Raw genomic sequence first — 15,496 nt, 5'->3', positions numbered from 1 at the left:
AAGCAATCTAGTCTGGCTTGTCCAGATTGGATTATTCCTGGTAAATTCCCCTTTTATTCCCTCTTAAAAAGAATAAAGACGCAGCAGCCTTCTCTTAAAAGTAACAAGAAGTTTATTTACATTCAGTTCATGGTATGATCCTGAAGGCAGGCTTTTAAGCTTGTAGTTACAGAAGAGAGTGAGAGTTCATCCCATATGGGATGAGAGCCAGAAGACAGCAAAAGCATCAAGATAGTATAAAGCAAAGAAAATAAGAGGAGAAGGAGGAGGAGGAGGAAGATCAAGAGGAAGATGACTGCATGACCAGACCTTTTATGGGGTCTTCAGGGTCACGCCCATCTACCTGGTCACATGCAGGGGAAGGATGCTTCAAGCCAGGTGTCACAGGAAGTCCTCCTGGCTAGAGTAGCAGTCCCCTGCATGTCCACTCTGGGCAAACATGAAATGTTGTACTTGACTGCTACGGTGATGTTACATCCCACAACTTTGAGCCGCTTTGGCAAAATCCTTGATTCTCCTTGGACATAAGCTTGACTTGCTCCAAAGCAGCCTGCTTCAGTTTGGGTTTCAGTCTTTGTCCGAAGTACAGTGGTGCCTCGCGAGACGAAAAGAATCCGTTCTGTGATTCTCTTCGTCTAGCGGTTTTTTTTGTCTTGCAAAGCAAGCCCATTGAAGGATTAGCAGATTAGCGCTATTAGCGCTATTAGAGGCTTTTAGAGGCTTTTAGCGGCTTATCTGCTGATCGGATCAGCTGATAAGCGGCTTCGCGCTATTAGCGGCTTATCTGCTGATCAGATCAGCTGATAAGCGGCTTAGCGGCTTAGAAAAATGGGGGGAGGGGGAAAAACCAGCAGGAACTCGCAAGACATTGTCGTCTTGCGAAGCAAGCCCATAGGAGATTCGTTTTGCGAAGCACCTCCAAAACGGAAAACTCTTTCGTCTAGCGAGTTTTCCGTCTTGCGAGGCATTCGTCTTGCAGTGCACCACTGTAGAGGCACTCCTGGAGTATTGATTACAACCAAGAGGTCCAATATGGACACACTGTTGCAGTCCAGTTTCTGACATAGGTCACTTGACAAACCAATCAAGAAGATGCGTCTATCCGGAACCAGGTCTGAAGCTGGATTGAAATGGATCTCGGATATTGATTTTATCCAATAACTCTTGGAGTCAAGTCATCACCACTTGGCATGTTTGAAATGTGGGATGTGAAACACAAGAGCAGTCAAGTACAACATTCCTAGAGTGAACATGTTTGCACATGGGGAGGAATGTTTCTCCAGCCAGCAGGTAAACTTTCTATTTCCTTCTGGGCTGCGACAGACTTCCTCTGCATGTGACTGGAGGTGGGTGTGGCCTCACCTGTGCAGGTAACGACAAAAGCACAGGGCAGGGCAGCCATCTCTCTTTTTTTGACTACATGCATCGAAGAAACAACATCTACTAAGCCAAAGATGCCCTCTTGGCTTCCAGCCAAGAGAGGACAAAGGGACTGTCTTCTTATGAGATAGATTCCAAGTGTATGTTACTTCATTAAGCTAAGTCTGCCTTCTGGGATCTGATTGTGAACAGAATGTGAGTAAACTCTTTTTTATACTTTTGTAAAAGACTGTGTCGTCTCTTATATTTTATGAGGGAATAAAGACTGGCCCGTTCTGGCAGGGGTACCTTTACCTTTACTTAAGGGGGAAATACCAGAACAGTTATTATAGAGGCTTTAGCGAGCCTGAGCAAACGCATTCGTTGCAAAGTTTAAAATAAGGGGAATGTTACTCTGCTGAAATTGTGGAACTTGTTAACACAAATTGGATAAGGATATAATCAGACAATAGATCCTCTCCTGCATCCCTGAACATTCCCACATGAGACTGGCTGGAGATTCTACAACACAGTGGGATTTCATCCCAAGAGTTTATTAAACAGAAGTCTACCTACAACTGCTAGGCTACATTGATATTCAAGGATTGGCAAGTGTCAAGAATAAAGAGAGCTGGCCTCACACTTCCGAGATCTCGTCCGCATTCCCAGGCTGAACAAGTGGAAAAGTATCCAGAACAATAGGACAAGCGGCTGCCAAATGTTCCATTAGGATATTATGCAATAAATGTGGCATCCGAGTTGGAGGAGATGCAACTAGCTTCACCCTCAGAGAGCCTGGTAAAACAAACATGGCAAAAGCATGGACTCAAAAAGGAAATAAATCAGCAACCACCACCTCTGATATCCCCTTATAAAAATGTGATTCAGTAAAGAGTTTCATAATATGAAAAATAAAGTAATATCAGTATCAAATATATATATGAATAATGAAATGGGTTGCGGCAGCACAGTGAGCCCTTTGGAAGTGCTGCAGAGAGGGAGGTGTTGGCAGCCACAAGACTCTGGTGATGGTTGTAAATAGGATTTCATAATCTCTTTTGTTTCTATAACACTCGCATCTACCCTGAGCTCAGTGCGGAATCAACAATCTACAGTTCTGGGCCTTTTCCCAGAGATGAAACAATTGTTTTGTGAGGGTTTTTTGGGGGAAAATTCATAGCTAACATTCTTTGACGAACAGTGAGATGTTTAGTTAACTCAACTGATTTAAAGATTCATGCAGTGCTATCAACAAGTAGTTTTAGAAACTCCGATTATACAGCCTATTGAATATTTTGTGGCCCAATCCTCCCTATTGATTTAATTGGGACCTACTTCCAATTAATCGTGTTTACAATTACAGCGGCAGAGTCTGATCCTATCCATGTTTTCTCAGGTGTAAATGCCTGTACTTTTAGCAGGAGTTAAGTGTGCATAGAAAGCCTTTTGTAGGTTTAACCACTGTGCTCAATGGAGCTTTGTATAGGATTGCAGCCCTATAGTCAACGCTTTTCCTTTTAACAGTCTAACCAATTAATCAAGTGACTGGATAGCATACCTCCTGGGACTTCAGAAACAAAAAGAAACACATTCTGAGAACTGCCACCTTTCAGTGGCTTTCATCTTCCCTCCACATAACTATTTTATTATTTTTATTACAGACCTGTGACGTACAACGTGCCTTTCGGAGCATTAACATCAGGAAGGCAGCTGGACCGGATGGAATCATGGGACGGGCTATTAGGGACTGCGCTGCAGAATTAGCCGGCGTATTTACGGACATTTTCAACCTATCCCTGTTGCAGGGTTCTGTCCCTACCTGCCTGAAGACATCGATTATAGTGCCAGTCCCCAAGCAGTCAGTGGTGGTATCTCTCAATAATTATAGACCAATAGCCTTAACATCTGTTGTTATGAAATGTTTTGAGAGATTGGTGCTAGATTATATTAAGGCTAGTCTTCCATCCACTTTAGACCCGTTCCAGTTTGCATACAGAAGAAACAGATCTACTGATGATGCTATTTCCATTGCCGTCCATACTGTATTGAGTCATCTAGAACGACAGGGAACCTACGCAAGGCTGTTGTTTGTGGACTACAGTTCTGCCTTCAATACAATTCTGCCAGACAGGTTATTTCTTAAAATGACCAACTTGGGTATACATCAGAAGATCTGTCTGTGGGTAAGGAATTTCCTGACTGATAGGCCGCAGACAGTGAGAATGGGACCTTACTATTCTTCTACTCTAGTATTAAGCACAGGAGCCCCTCAGGGATGCGTGCTAAGTCCCTTTCTCTATTCTCTGTACACATTTGATTGCACCCCACTGTATAAGTCCAACACAATCATCAAATTTGCGGATGATACAACAGTGGTGGGGCTCATCAGTGAGAACGATGAGACTGCTTATAGGAAAGAAGTACAGGGGTTAATTCAATGGTGTAAAGAAAATAATATTATGCTTAACACCAAAAAAACCAAAGAACTCATAATTGACTTTAGGAGAAAGAAAAGTGTATTGTTACCATTGCACATAAATGGTGAGGAAGAGGAGAGGGTTGGTAGTTTTAAATACCTGGGCATTTATATCTCGGAGGACCTCTCATGGACTGCAAATATTAATATGGTTGTGAGGAAGGTGCAGGGGAGGTTGTATTTCCTGAGAATGCTCAGGGGACTGAATCTATCCCAGCACCTACTTCTGTCCTATTATCATAGTACCATCGAGAGTGTCTTAACCTATGGTATATTATCGTGGTATGGGAGCAGCTCTGAAATGGATAAAAAAGCTTTACAGCGAACAATTAAAATTGCCCAGAACGTTATTGGGCTCCGACTACCAACCCTGGATGAGATCTTCACGTCTCGCATCTTGAAGAAGTCACATAATATTCTGAGAGATCCCACCCACCCTGCTCACAACTTCTTTGCCTTCGGGCAGAAGATATAGGACAATGAAAACACGAACCACACGCCTTCTGAATAGTTTCTATCCAAGAGCTCTGATTGCACTAAATAATGATCTCAGGGCCAGTTGCAAGGTTTAGTAAGTAGGGAGTGGAAGGAATGAGATAGGTTTTAGGTTATGTTATGCCTTTAATAGGTCATGCTATATTCTGGATTATGTTATGTTTTATAGATTATGTCCAAATAGGATGAGAGTTCGGAGATACGTGCAAATGTATATGTGTACCCGGTCTTTGGGTGGGTGTTTGATTTTCGTTGCTGTGTATACTGTGTATATACGGACAATGACAATAAATTTATCTAAATCTATTTCCTTTTGTATCCTGCCTATCAGATTGTGAGCCTGTGGACAGCGAGTGTCTTATCTTTTAATACAGTATGCATACAGAACTTAGAAAATGGTAGGTCATGGGCGTAGCTAGGATTTATGTTGGAGGGGCAGTTAATCCACCTGTCCTGTTCCAGAACGGTTAAACCCCTGTGTTGCTAACAATTATCAGTGATATCCAAGGCAACACGATGACCAAGTACAACAATGTGATGTCAATACAGTGGTACCTCGGGTTACAGATGCTTCAGGTTACAGACTCCGCTAACCAAGAAATAGTACCTCGGGTTAAGAACTTTGCTTCAGGGTGAGAACAGAAATCGCACAGCGGCAGCAGGAGGCCCCATTAGCTAAAGCGGTACCTCAGGTTAAGAACAGTTTCAGGTTAAGAACGGACCTCCAGAACGAATTAAGTTCTTAACCTGAGGTACCACTGTATAAACTTTATATAATCTATACAGAACATTGAACAGTATGAAATATATGAAATATGCACTCTCTGTAAAACCAAATAAACAGAAATCTTATAAATCTCTGAAAGTCACATAATATGCACTCTGGATAGATTCTCTTGAAAACATCGAACCAAATAAGCATAAGTCTTATAAGTCTCTTCGTAGGCTATGCAAGTCTCTGAAAGAAGCAATGGATCAGATTCTTATGTGGTGAAAACAAGCCACAAAGCTTTGTTTTATGACATCCAACACTGCCGAAGTGGTCCACAAACAGACGTAGTGAACAGCACAGTCTGAGAACTGCCAGTGGCTTTCATCTTCCCTGCCCATTCCTATTTCCTTTTGTATCCTGCCTATCAGATTGTGAGCCTGTGGACTGCGAGTGTCTTATCTTTTAATACAGTATGCATACAGAACTTAGAAAATGGTAGGTCATGGGCGTAGCCAGGATTTATGTTGGAGGGGCAGTTCACCCACCTGTCCTGTTCCAGAACAGAGCTACCTGTGATGCGCTTGGCCAGTTCATGGAAGCCACGCCTATCACTCCGTTGCATCACTAGAACACGCCGCAGCATCATCCAAGTGACCGCGGTGAGCATTTCAATTTCAAATATTCTGATGATTTCTACTTTAAGTATTTTTATTTATTTACTTGATTTATTACTTGATTTTATTTATTTATTGCCCCCTGGCTACGCCCATGTGTTAGGTGTTTTATAAGTCTATTATATCAGCAAAGTGGGATTTATTAATTGTTTTGGCAATTTAAAGCAGATAGCACTTTACTTTGCCTTAAAAATACACTTGCTCCTTTCCCACATGTCCTTGTGCCTGCTCTGGATTTGTACTGATAACTAAGGATTGATTGCTTTGCCTGCTGCGGCCCATTATATAAATAAGAAAATGGTTACACGTCACAGGGCATACACATTCCAATCCTGTAGAAGGCTAGGCCTTTTGCTGATTTTATTGAGTATTTTTGTTGTTGGTTTGGACTTCAAACAAACAAACAAACAAACAAACAAACAAACAAACAAACAAAAACCCAGCCCTTCCTCCCGGAAGCTCAGGGCGAATGCCTCAGGGGCCACCAATATCTACAACTCCCTGCCACACTTACAAGAGCATTTTAAAATAGATTTGCTGCGGCAGTAGCTGCCTTTCCGCTCCCATCCACTGCCCATTTTGAAGCACAGAGGGCAAGCTTCTTGCAGGCTGTGTAGGACCTCCCTTGCCTTGGAGGTTTGCCAGACAGAGCCAGAGCATCTTCTGAAAGCAGGGAGCCATTTTTCCTCTCGATGACCAGATTATTGGCTTGCTATATTTTTATACAGCGTCCCTGCAGGAGCGAAGCCGGAATTGGGATTAAAAAAACACACAAAAACCTGCATGTTAATTTGCAAGGGATGAGTAGATTGATTCACTGTAGCTATCCATCGATTGATCCTCGCAGTTCTCTTTTCCTGTTCTCAGCTGTCAATAAGCAATAGGTAAGGAGAACGATAAAAGTCTGCAATGCACCACCAAGTTGTCTGTGGAAGGCAAGGGGGCCTGGGCTTTGTGGTGACGCGCTGCGGGTGGGCCCGAGTTTCAGGCGTCACCTTCAGGAGTGGGAACACGGATCTGGGAAGAAGGAAGAGTCGCGTGGCTGGGACTGCCGGCACTCTCTGGGTCTGCAGCTTGCCGAAGACTTGGGCACGATTTTCCTGCAGGAAGGGAAGGCAGTTGCCCGGGTTCCCGGGTCTCCGCTTTCCAGATCTGCGGTTGAGTCCCCAAGACCGACTGTCGCGCGTTTTAATTGGCGAACTTGTCCCATCCTTCATTAAAGCAATCACTGTTAAAACAGAGGGACATAAAGAATAAACCATAGGATTTATTCCTTCATTAAACTGATGATCCGTACATGAAGCCAATTAACATTATGAGTCTGGCGAACATCAAGTGTAAAAGAGGTTAGAGAAAATGGAGAACAGTCACCTTGGTCTTTAGATAAAGAAAGAACACTTTTGCGTTATAAATTATAAGAGAGTCCAACCGGGACAAATCTGCAAATTTGACTAATTGGAAAATGCCTTTTACTGCACATGGGTTGAGATGAAATGTAACCTCTTCGCTGCTGGTTCTCAGAGACAACTGGGTGTCAGGACTGGTTGCTAGATCATCAGGAAAGAAAGGAGAGAGGAAACAAATCCCCCCCCCCAAAACCCCCAGCACTGGCGTCAAATTCGCTTGGGCCAGACAAAGTTGGCGAAGATTGAAATCGGTGCCTGAAATGTCTTCTGAAATCTAGACCTGCAGGAGCGAGCAGGCACAACTGCCATGCAGGCGTTGGACCCAGAGCCACCCAAACTGGACACCCAAACTGAATCCAGTGGTCCTTCCTCTTCTACAAAGCCGGTGTCCCAGCGCCGGATGAAATGGGTGACTCACTCCGCACCTCCGCCACACGGCTCTCTGCCATCCAAGAGCGGCTGTCCTGCTACACACAAACACACGCGCGTAATGCTTTTTATACTGACTCAGATTTTATACCAGATTCAGGGAGTTAGGAAAGTCTCCAGTCCAGGGTATACGACTAAGAATGCGTCCCGAATGGAAGCGTATCCTCTCTCCCTCCACGCACACGTACTTGGCGGGGGCTCCACAGAACACAGTCCTGGCCGCCCGCTTCTCTGTTTTTAGACGGGGAGTTCGGTTTGCCTGCGCAACCGCGGCCGGGGCAGCCTGTTGTCAATTCCGCTCCAATGTAAACGAGCGGAGACGGGCCGCGGAGGCGAACCACCTCCTCTCTCGACCAAACCAGAGGGTCGCACTGACCCTCCGAAGGACAAACTTCTTGAAATCCAAGCCACCCGTTTCCCTGACCGTCGTTTAACTTGGAAAGACACTCAAGGCGCCAGATAAGACGGGTTTCTCTTTTTCTCGGGGTAGTGGGCGGCGGCGGAGGGGGAGGGGGGACGTAACTGCGAAGGCCTTTGGCATATTTGTGCTTACTCGAAAGTAAGCCTCACTGAGGTCAATGGCACTTGCTCCTACGCCAGGATGCACCGAATTGCGCGGAGATAAGTCGTCTTCAAAGCCGGCGCTCGTGAACCGACGGGGCCGCTGTCCCTGGTGCTGAACCTGCAACATGCTTTCGTGGATGGAGGGGATGGGTCCGGTTTCATACCCAAATGAAAGAGGCGCTGGGGTGGCCCTGGGGGACAGGGAGAGGGTGAAGCTCTCTAAAGCCCTGTTCTCCCAAGGGTGCTTTGTTTTCCCTTTCTTTGCAACAAGCCCTCGATTATCTCACACGCAATGTAAGTAAGCTGATCTCTTTTATATGACAGGCCATCTCTGCGCTCTCTATCTCGCGTCTGCAAGCCATAAAGGCAGCTCCAGCCGGTTGGAATGGGACCCTAGAGAGGGCCCTTTTTCGTTTCTCGGCGCGCAGAATCCAGGGCGGACTCGGAGCCCCTGGGCAGAATCCGCTGAACTTGCAGACTACGAGCAGCAACGAAGGGCAAAAGCGAAGGAGGGAGACGTGGAGTCAGAAAAGCGAGGCATCCACCCTTCACACAAACACACACACACACACACGCAAACACACACAAGCAAGCCTGAAGAGTGCCATAATGAAGTTATGATTATTTTATTAGGGTTCTTAGGATAAAATCTACTCTTTCTCTGTCAGACGGGAGAGAGAGAGAGAGAGAGAGAGAGAGAGAGAGAGAGAGAGAGAGAGAGAAGAGGAAAGCCGCATCTGTTTCCAAACCAGGGAGCCATCGGTGCCAATCCCGTCCGGGGAGTTTATAGCCGTGGATATGCCTGAGAAATAGGAGCCTTCGGAATTACGCAGCGTGGTAGCGGCGGCTTCGTCTCCCCCACTCGCCTCCCACCCGCTTTGGGGGCTCTGTTGAGCTAAACTAGATCGACTCCCCCACCCTAATAGTCAGGCTGGCGGTTCCCAGATCCTTGAAAGCCAACCCGAAATGGCTTGCCTGGCTGGGGAGTCCAGCGCAGATTCTCCTTGCCCGCGATTCGCCCTTTTGGAAAAGCTGACGGCAACCAGGATATGAAAAGAACCGGTTTCCACTTTCTGGCACTCGACGTATTTCGGCGGAGCGGAGGTGGCCGGATTCGTGCCTGCTTCTCTCGGAAACCCTGCCTGGCACGGGACAGCGAGACTCCGAGGAGGACGGCTGCCCCAACCGCTGGTCGCGTAAAAGCGCGTCGGTGCAACTCAGCTGGCGCCTAACGGGAGGGAAACCTTGTTCCTGAGCTGTGCTTTTCGTCTCTCCATCCATCCCTCTCTCGCCTTGCTGCCTTGCTTTAAAATGCACCGTGTCTTGCAAGCGACCCCTGAGCAGACTCGTCCGTCCTTTTCCTCCTTTTCCAGCTGCGCGTTTCGAAAACAGCCCGTCGTTGCCGTCTGTCCAAGCAAGGCTTGTTCCAACGGAAAACGAGCTGTCTAGACCAAACACAGACAGCCAAACTTATCAACAGTTGTCTGAATTGCATCTTCTGACGCATCTTGAGTGGGTCATAATACCAACTTTATTTTCAGTGGTGCATAAATTAATTACACGCATTTAATAACCCAAATATCATTATATTCCCCCTTTAATATCGTAAAGGCTTTACGCCAGGGAAGCACTTAATCGGGCAGGGGGGGCCATAAGCGGCTATTATGTCGGTGTAATGCTATTATGGAGCCAATTACGCGCCATTATCCCGTCCCTCCGCCCTTTCGGTTTCTGCCATTTGATCCAATCTCGCGCCCCCGAATTTAAATTTTCAGCTGGGTGCTTTAAAAAGACTCATTTTCACCCAGGCCTGGGGGCTGGGCCAGCTCTCTCGCCGCCGAGCCTCCCTCTCGGATGCGCTTTAAAAGTAATTGCGAAGGGTCCCAGCGCATCTCATTTGCAGACGGGAAGCGAGCATCAATCCGGAGACCCCTCGCTGTGAACAAAATCAAACTCCGCTTTGGAAAGGCGAGGCGGCTCCGGCAAAGCCCACCGAATGGGCCATTAGCGGGAGGGCGGGCGGGCGAGCGGGAGGGGGGAGGAAAGTGCCAGCCAGCCAGCCAGCCAGCCAGCCGGGCACAAGTGCCAGCCCCGCTTGGCCACCTCTGCCCAGAGGTAAAGTGGTACGCCCCAAGGGACCCCGTCGAGGCTTGGGGAGCCTGGCGCGAGCGCGAGCTGCTTAGGGAAGGTCTATGTGGGATCCTCACCCCACCCCACCCGTGGGCTCCCCCCATCCTCCTCCTCCCCCCTTCGCATTCCTGCTGTTTACTGAGAAATGACGCGCTTCCCCCCCCTCCACGCACCACGTGGGTCATTTGGAAGGCCCAGTAGACCTATCCAAGTTACTCACTGTAGACAGCGCTGGCAATAATCAGATTAAGGCCAATTACGCGTGAGATTATAAAAGCAAGTGCTGAGAGGCTGAGCGGACGGCAGACAGTTCCGTCAAGACATCTGCCCATTGGCACGGCTCCGCCGAGGCCTTGTGGCTGCCTCGACGCCAGGAGAAGGACGAGCAGCCGCAGCTGGGGTGCGGGCGAGCGCTGCCTCCTCCAGCCGCCCCTCTGCCTCCACGCCGCCTTCGGTAGGGCTTTCACTTTCCTTGTTGTTCCTTGACGGGGCGGGTTTGGAGTCTTTTTGGGGGGCTTAGTGGGGGCTGAACGGCTCTTCCCGACTCAGGCAACGGGGGAAGTGGGGGAGACCAGTATCCGGCTCATTGCCGCCGCCACTAAAGGGTTCCCCAGAATTGCTGCCTCGGCTTTCTAAGCTTCTCTCCCCGTTCCTCAAATTTTGTCCCTTCTTTCGAAAGACGAAGAGGTCGGCATGGGGGGCCGGCCGGAGGAGCTTCGCTCTCCTCTCCCGCTCCCTCTGGCACAGCGGCGCGACCTATCCTTTAGCCAAAGTTCCCCGGGAACCTTTACCTCTCAGGCTCGCCTAGCGTCGAAACGCCCGCGCCGTCGAAAGAAAGGGCCCACCTGAGCGCTGCGCATCGAGGTCGCTTGCTCTGCTGCTTGGGGGTTCGTGGTTTTGATTCGCTTGGAGGTCAGGCTGAAGAACCACCTCTCGCCCTTGGAGCTGGGGGGCGGGCGTCGTGGGAGAGAGATTTATTCCTCTGCCTGTTTCTGACCTCCTTCTCCCTGCGCTGTTTGTTCCAGAGTTCCCGCCCGCCTCTCGCCACCATGTTTTATTTCCACTGTCCCCCGCAGCTGGAGGGTGAGTGTTGTTGTCGAAGCTCAAACCGTAAGTAGGAGCGCAAACTTCGATCTCGACGGACCTTCTCTGCGAGGCTCCCCGCGTTTGGGCCTGGAGCGCAGAGGGAGGCGCTGAGCGCACAGGCAAGCTGGCAGGCAGCGGCTAACCCCGACCGATCAGTACAGAAAATCTCATTTTGCTTATTTTATTTCTGTTTCGTCTCTTCGGAGATTGTAGCCCCCCATCGGAGTACTGGGTTGGGAAGCGGCCTTAATTGCCTTCCTCTTGGAAGCGCCTTCGGCTGGGGCGCGCGTCTTTTTGCGCGCTGCGCGGCTACACTTTTGGCCACCTGCCTCCCCTCTGCGGCTGCAAGAGCCGCGGGCGATGGGGCCGCCCGGCCGTGGATCCTCTTTCCTCTCCCAGCAGCACAGATGTTCTTGTTCCGCCTTTAATCGGGAGGCTTTCTGGAGGTGGGGGGGGGCTGCCCCCCGTCTCTCGCCCGGGGGCAACATAAATCTTTCATACAGTTTTGGAAACCGGCTTCTGCGGCGTCAGTCGGGAGCAGCAGCGAAGTGGCGGTGGAGAGCTTGGGGGTCCGTGGATAGAGCTGTGGGGCAGGCCCCAGTTGTGGCATTGGCTGCCGGGCGCCGCCTCCTTTAAAACTAGTCAGTAAGTTTTTGTCCGTTACAAAGTGAATAGGAGGAAGAGAAAAGGAAACAAACAGGGTGAGCTCTGATTTTAAGACGGGGCGGCCGCAGCTAAAATCCGCTGTTCAAGCTGTTCCTAAGCTTCGTTGTCAGGGAGGTAAGGGCGGTTGAGCGAAGGTATTGCTCTCCAGGGGTCGAAAAGTTCCTCGGGGTTTCGTCTGAGCCAAGCTGGGAATGCAGAGAGGCGCGGGAGTCTTGGAGACCCCTTCCGCCCGCTGAGTTTCCTTCCGTTATTCCCTTCTGTCTCTGTCCGGGAGTCGCGAGAATCTGGACTTTATCCGAAATCCTTCCGGGCCCGCAAATCCCTTTCCAAGGCCAAGCTGGATTTCGGCCCTTCGCTTGATCTGAATCTAGCCCTCCAAATCCAATTGGCAAAAGGTCTGACCAGCGCTGGTGCAAGCCGGGATCGGGCTGACTTGTAGGCCCCCAATTGAGCAGCAGATCCCGAGAAAGGTTGCACTTTTACTTGGAAGTAAATCCCATTTGCCCTGCGGGCCTTTTCACTCCGAGTAAGTAGCCATTCACTTACCACGAAGGCGGCTGATTTGGGGTTTCCGGAAATGGCAGCAAACGATTCGTTCTTTGCAATTTCATTTCATGTGTATTTTTATTGCCATGGAAGAGCCAGGCGCGGGGGTGGGTGGGAACTTGCCTTCTTCGGGTGCCCAACTCCCTTGACCAGCTTTGGATATTATGTACCTTGAAGGGGGCACTTCCGGCTCCGCTTCAGGCACAAAGTATTTATGGCGCGCCCTGTTCCTGCAAGAATTCGGAATTTCACCAACCCATCACCAGGGTCCGCGTTGGGATCAAGCCAATTCCCTCACCCTCCATGAACTCGGTGGCGCTTACTCCCAAGTAACACCATTCAGATGGCGGTGCGGGTCAGTCTATTATCGGCAATCCCAATTAACTGACCTGAAAACAGGAAAGCGGGTGGCGGTGGTTCTCCCTGGCTGACGCATCTTATGGCAAAGGAGGCAGCCCTGGAACCAGCCCAGGGGCGCAGCCCTCGCTGGGTCCCAGCCCAGCCCAGCCCTGAGCTGCGCCACAGATGAAAATGGAGACAGGCCCCTCATAGTAGATGGGTTGGGACTGGAGTTACACTCAACGGTTGGTCTTGGGAGGAGCCAGTGTTTCTTCGGAATATTCTGCCACCGCTTTAGCCCGAGGCAACCTCCGGCCTCATCCCGGTCTGCGCCAGAGACAGAGAGGGGCGCGCGGCGGTGGGGTGGGGGAAGAGTTGGGGCAGGAGGCAGAAAACCAAAGGAACCCTGTCTTCGTCAAACCTCCTGATTTTGAAAGTCAAAAACCGGTAGAATGGGCTCAGAAGCCTGGCTAAAATCGTATGGAGAAATGGGGGGGGGGTGTCCCACGCACAACCAGTATCTTTAATAGTGCTAAAAATCTCGCCCTGATAAGCCGAGACGACCCTCCTCCCTGCCCCGGAAAAAAGGAGCAGAAACGTCCATCTCCATCAATTCATTTCAGACAAATTCATACCCACTTATAGGCACATATAGTGGCTGGGCGGGGAATTATTATTATTAATAATAATAATAATAATAATAATAATAATAATAATAATAATAATGCTTTAACTGAGATTCATGCATTATTGGGGGTTGGAGTAGATGACTTGTGGGGTCCCTTCCAGCTCTGATTCTGTGACACATTCCCACCCCCCGCAGGGCAACTATTGACAAGTAGGTCTCTTTCCCCAATTTGTGTCCCAGTCTTCCATAAACTGCTGGTAGTGGAATCGTGCCTTCTTTTCTCGTTATCTTCTGACAAATAAGAAACTCACTCCAAATCATTTACGAGATTGAAAGGGGTACATTGAAAATCAAAGCCACCCGTTAGGAAATTTTAAATTAATCTTAACCCTTCCAGCAGCCCTCTGGCAATCCGAGCCATTTTTGGGTGGGCCCAGAGTGGAGAAGGTGCGCGCAAACTCGCTCGCAGTCGCGGTGCTTTTGCTGGGGAGGCGAAGCGCCTCGACGCGCCTCCGAAAATCTATTTCAGATTCGCTGCTGCGTAAGTGGTCTGCAAGCTCGCAGCCATTAGGAGGGCCGACAAAAGGCCCGCCGCACGTTTGAGGCTTTAAATCGATTTAGTCACAAATGAGGTAATGGGGCTCGGACCCAGTAATGGGATTTCAGTCCCAGGAATGTGTTTGGGGTGGGGTGGAAGGGAATAATGCCTTTTATGATCCTAAATAGTAGCCCTTGTTTGCCCGATGGCGCCGCGGCCCGGCTTGTTTTCTGACGGCAACTTTGGAAACCTGAACAAGTCACATCCAGTCCTGCAACTTGGACGTAAAGTGTACAATCAAAAGACAGAAATAAAAGTCCGGATTAAGAGCCGGGCCGGGCCTCTCCTCCTCCGGTTTCCCGTAGCCACGTCGCTGCCCCCCGGCCGTCGGTGGCGAGGAAAGGAAGCTCTTACAACCGTCGTTTATTTCGCCGCGATCGCCCCAAACCGGCCAGCTGGCAGCTTTGAAAGCGTCCCGGGGGCAGAGCAGGGGCGCTGAACCCCGTTTTCCGCAGCCTCCCCAGCTTCTTTACCCCCCGAAATCGCCGCCCTCCGAAATGGAGAGGATCTCGCGCTTCTGTACCGCGCGCCTCTCTCCGGGTTGCGCCCAGTTCTACCCACTAGGCAGCTGGGCCTTACAGTGGCGCCCTTTGGGGAAGCCAAGGAGGAGCCGGAGCGAGAGTCTGAGTCACCCCAAGGCGCAAAATCCCCCTTGCCCACCCGCATAATGATTTGCAAGTCGGGAGCGCCGCCCCGTCTGTTTTCCCCGCGGGAGAAAGCCGCTTTCGGTCCTTGGTTATGCAACCTACAGCTTCCCCGCAGAAAGCGACTGGCCTGTGCAGCGTGTTGTTTGGTGCTCAACGGACAACGGCCCTGTCCCAAATGCATTTTTATTTTTTGGGTGGGGGCGGGAAGGGCATTTTTGGCCGGGCCCTCTTTGCTCCCCAAACTCTGCACAGTCTCAGCCGGGCGGCGGCTTAGGGTGCTCTCCCTCCGCCCGCCCCTTCCAGCCTCCGACCTCCGCTTCTCCTCGCCCCGTCCCGCAGGTGCCACGCCCTTCGGCGGCCCGTCCGCGGCGGACTTCGACGACGGCTTCTTGCGGCGGAAGCAGCGGCGGAACCGGACCACCTTCACCCTCCAGCAGGTACCCGGCAGCTGCCGTCGAGCCTCCCCGCCCCGGATGGTTGGAGTCGAGGCCCGCCGGGAAGCCCTGGCCGGTCCCGTCGGGGAAGGGTCTTCGTGGGTGCCGCCGCCGCCGCGCGCGAAGGACCGGCCCGCGCTGGGTTGGACGGGGCGGGCTGCAGGGAAAGCCGCGCCCTCCACCGGCGTCGTGGCCAGGGGCTCTGCGGAGGCGGCAGGACGGAGCCCCCCCCCCCCGCTGGAGGAGGAGGTGGTCTTGCTTGGCCCTGGTTCTCCTCGGGCCGCCCCGTCGCGTCCTGCCCTCCCCT

The 15,496-nt window shown here is 50.4% G+C and overlaps 1 protein-coding gene and 1 long non-coding RNA gene across 2 annotated transcripts in view; one reads left to right on the top strand and one right to left on the bottom strand.

Annotated features, from left to right (window-relative positions):
• The window catches only part of LOC309532741, a 146,780-nt gene that overhangs the window by 67,377 nt on the left and 63,907 nt on the right, over positions 1-15,496 (bottom strand). The window lies entirely within an intron of this gene.
• The window catches only part of DRGX (dorsal root ganglia homeobox), a 44,199-nt gene continuing 39,299 nt past the window's right edge, over positions 10,597-15,496 (top strand). The window contains exons 1-3 of the mRNA XM_082223322.1: positions 10,597-10,699; positions 11,271-11,328; positions 15,095-15,192. Coding sequence (XP_082079448.1) covers positions 11,295-11,328; positions 15,095-15,192 — 132 coding nt within the window. The 5' untranslated portion in view covers positions 10,597-10,699; positions 11,271-11,294. The remainder of the gene's footprint in view (positions 10,700-11,270; positions 11,329-15,094; positions 15,193-15,496) is intronic.

This window comes from Podarcis vaucheri (genome assembly GCF_965113315.1).
Source record: "Podarcis vaucheri genome assembly, chromosome: 5".
In the NCBI taxonomy this organism is placed as follows: domain Eukaryota; kingdom Metazoa; phylum Chordata; class Lepidosauria; order Squamata; family Lacertidae; genus Podarcis; species Podarcis vaucheri.
Note: the sequence above shows the minus strand (reverse complement) of the source record. Positions and strands in the feature narration are given on the sequence as shown.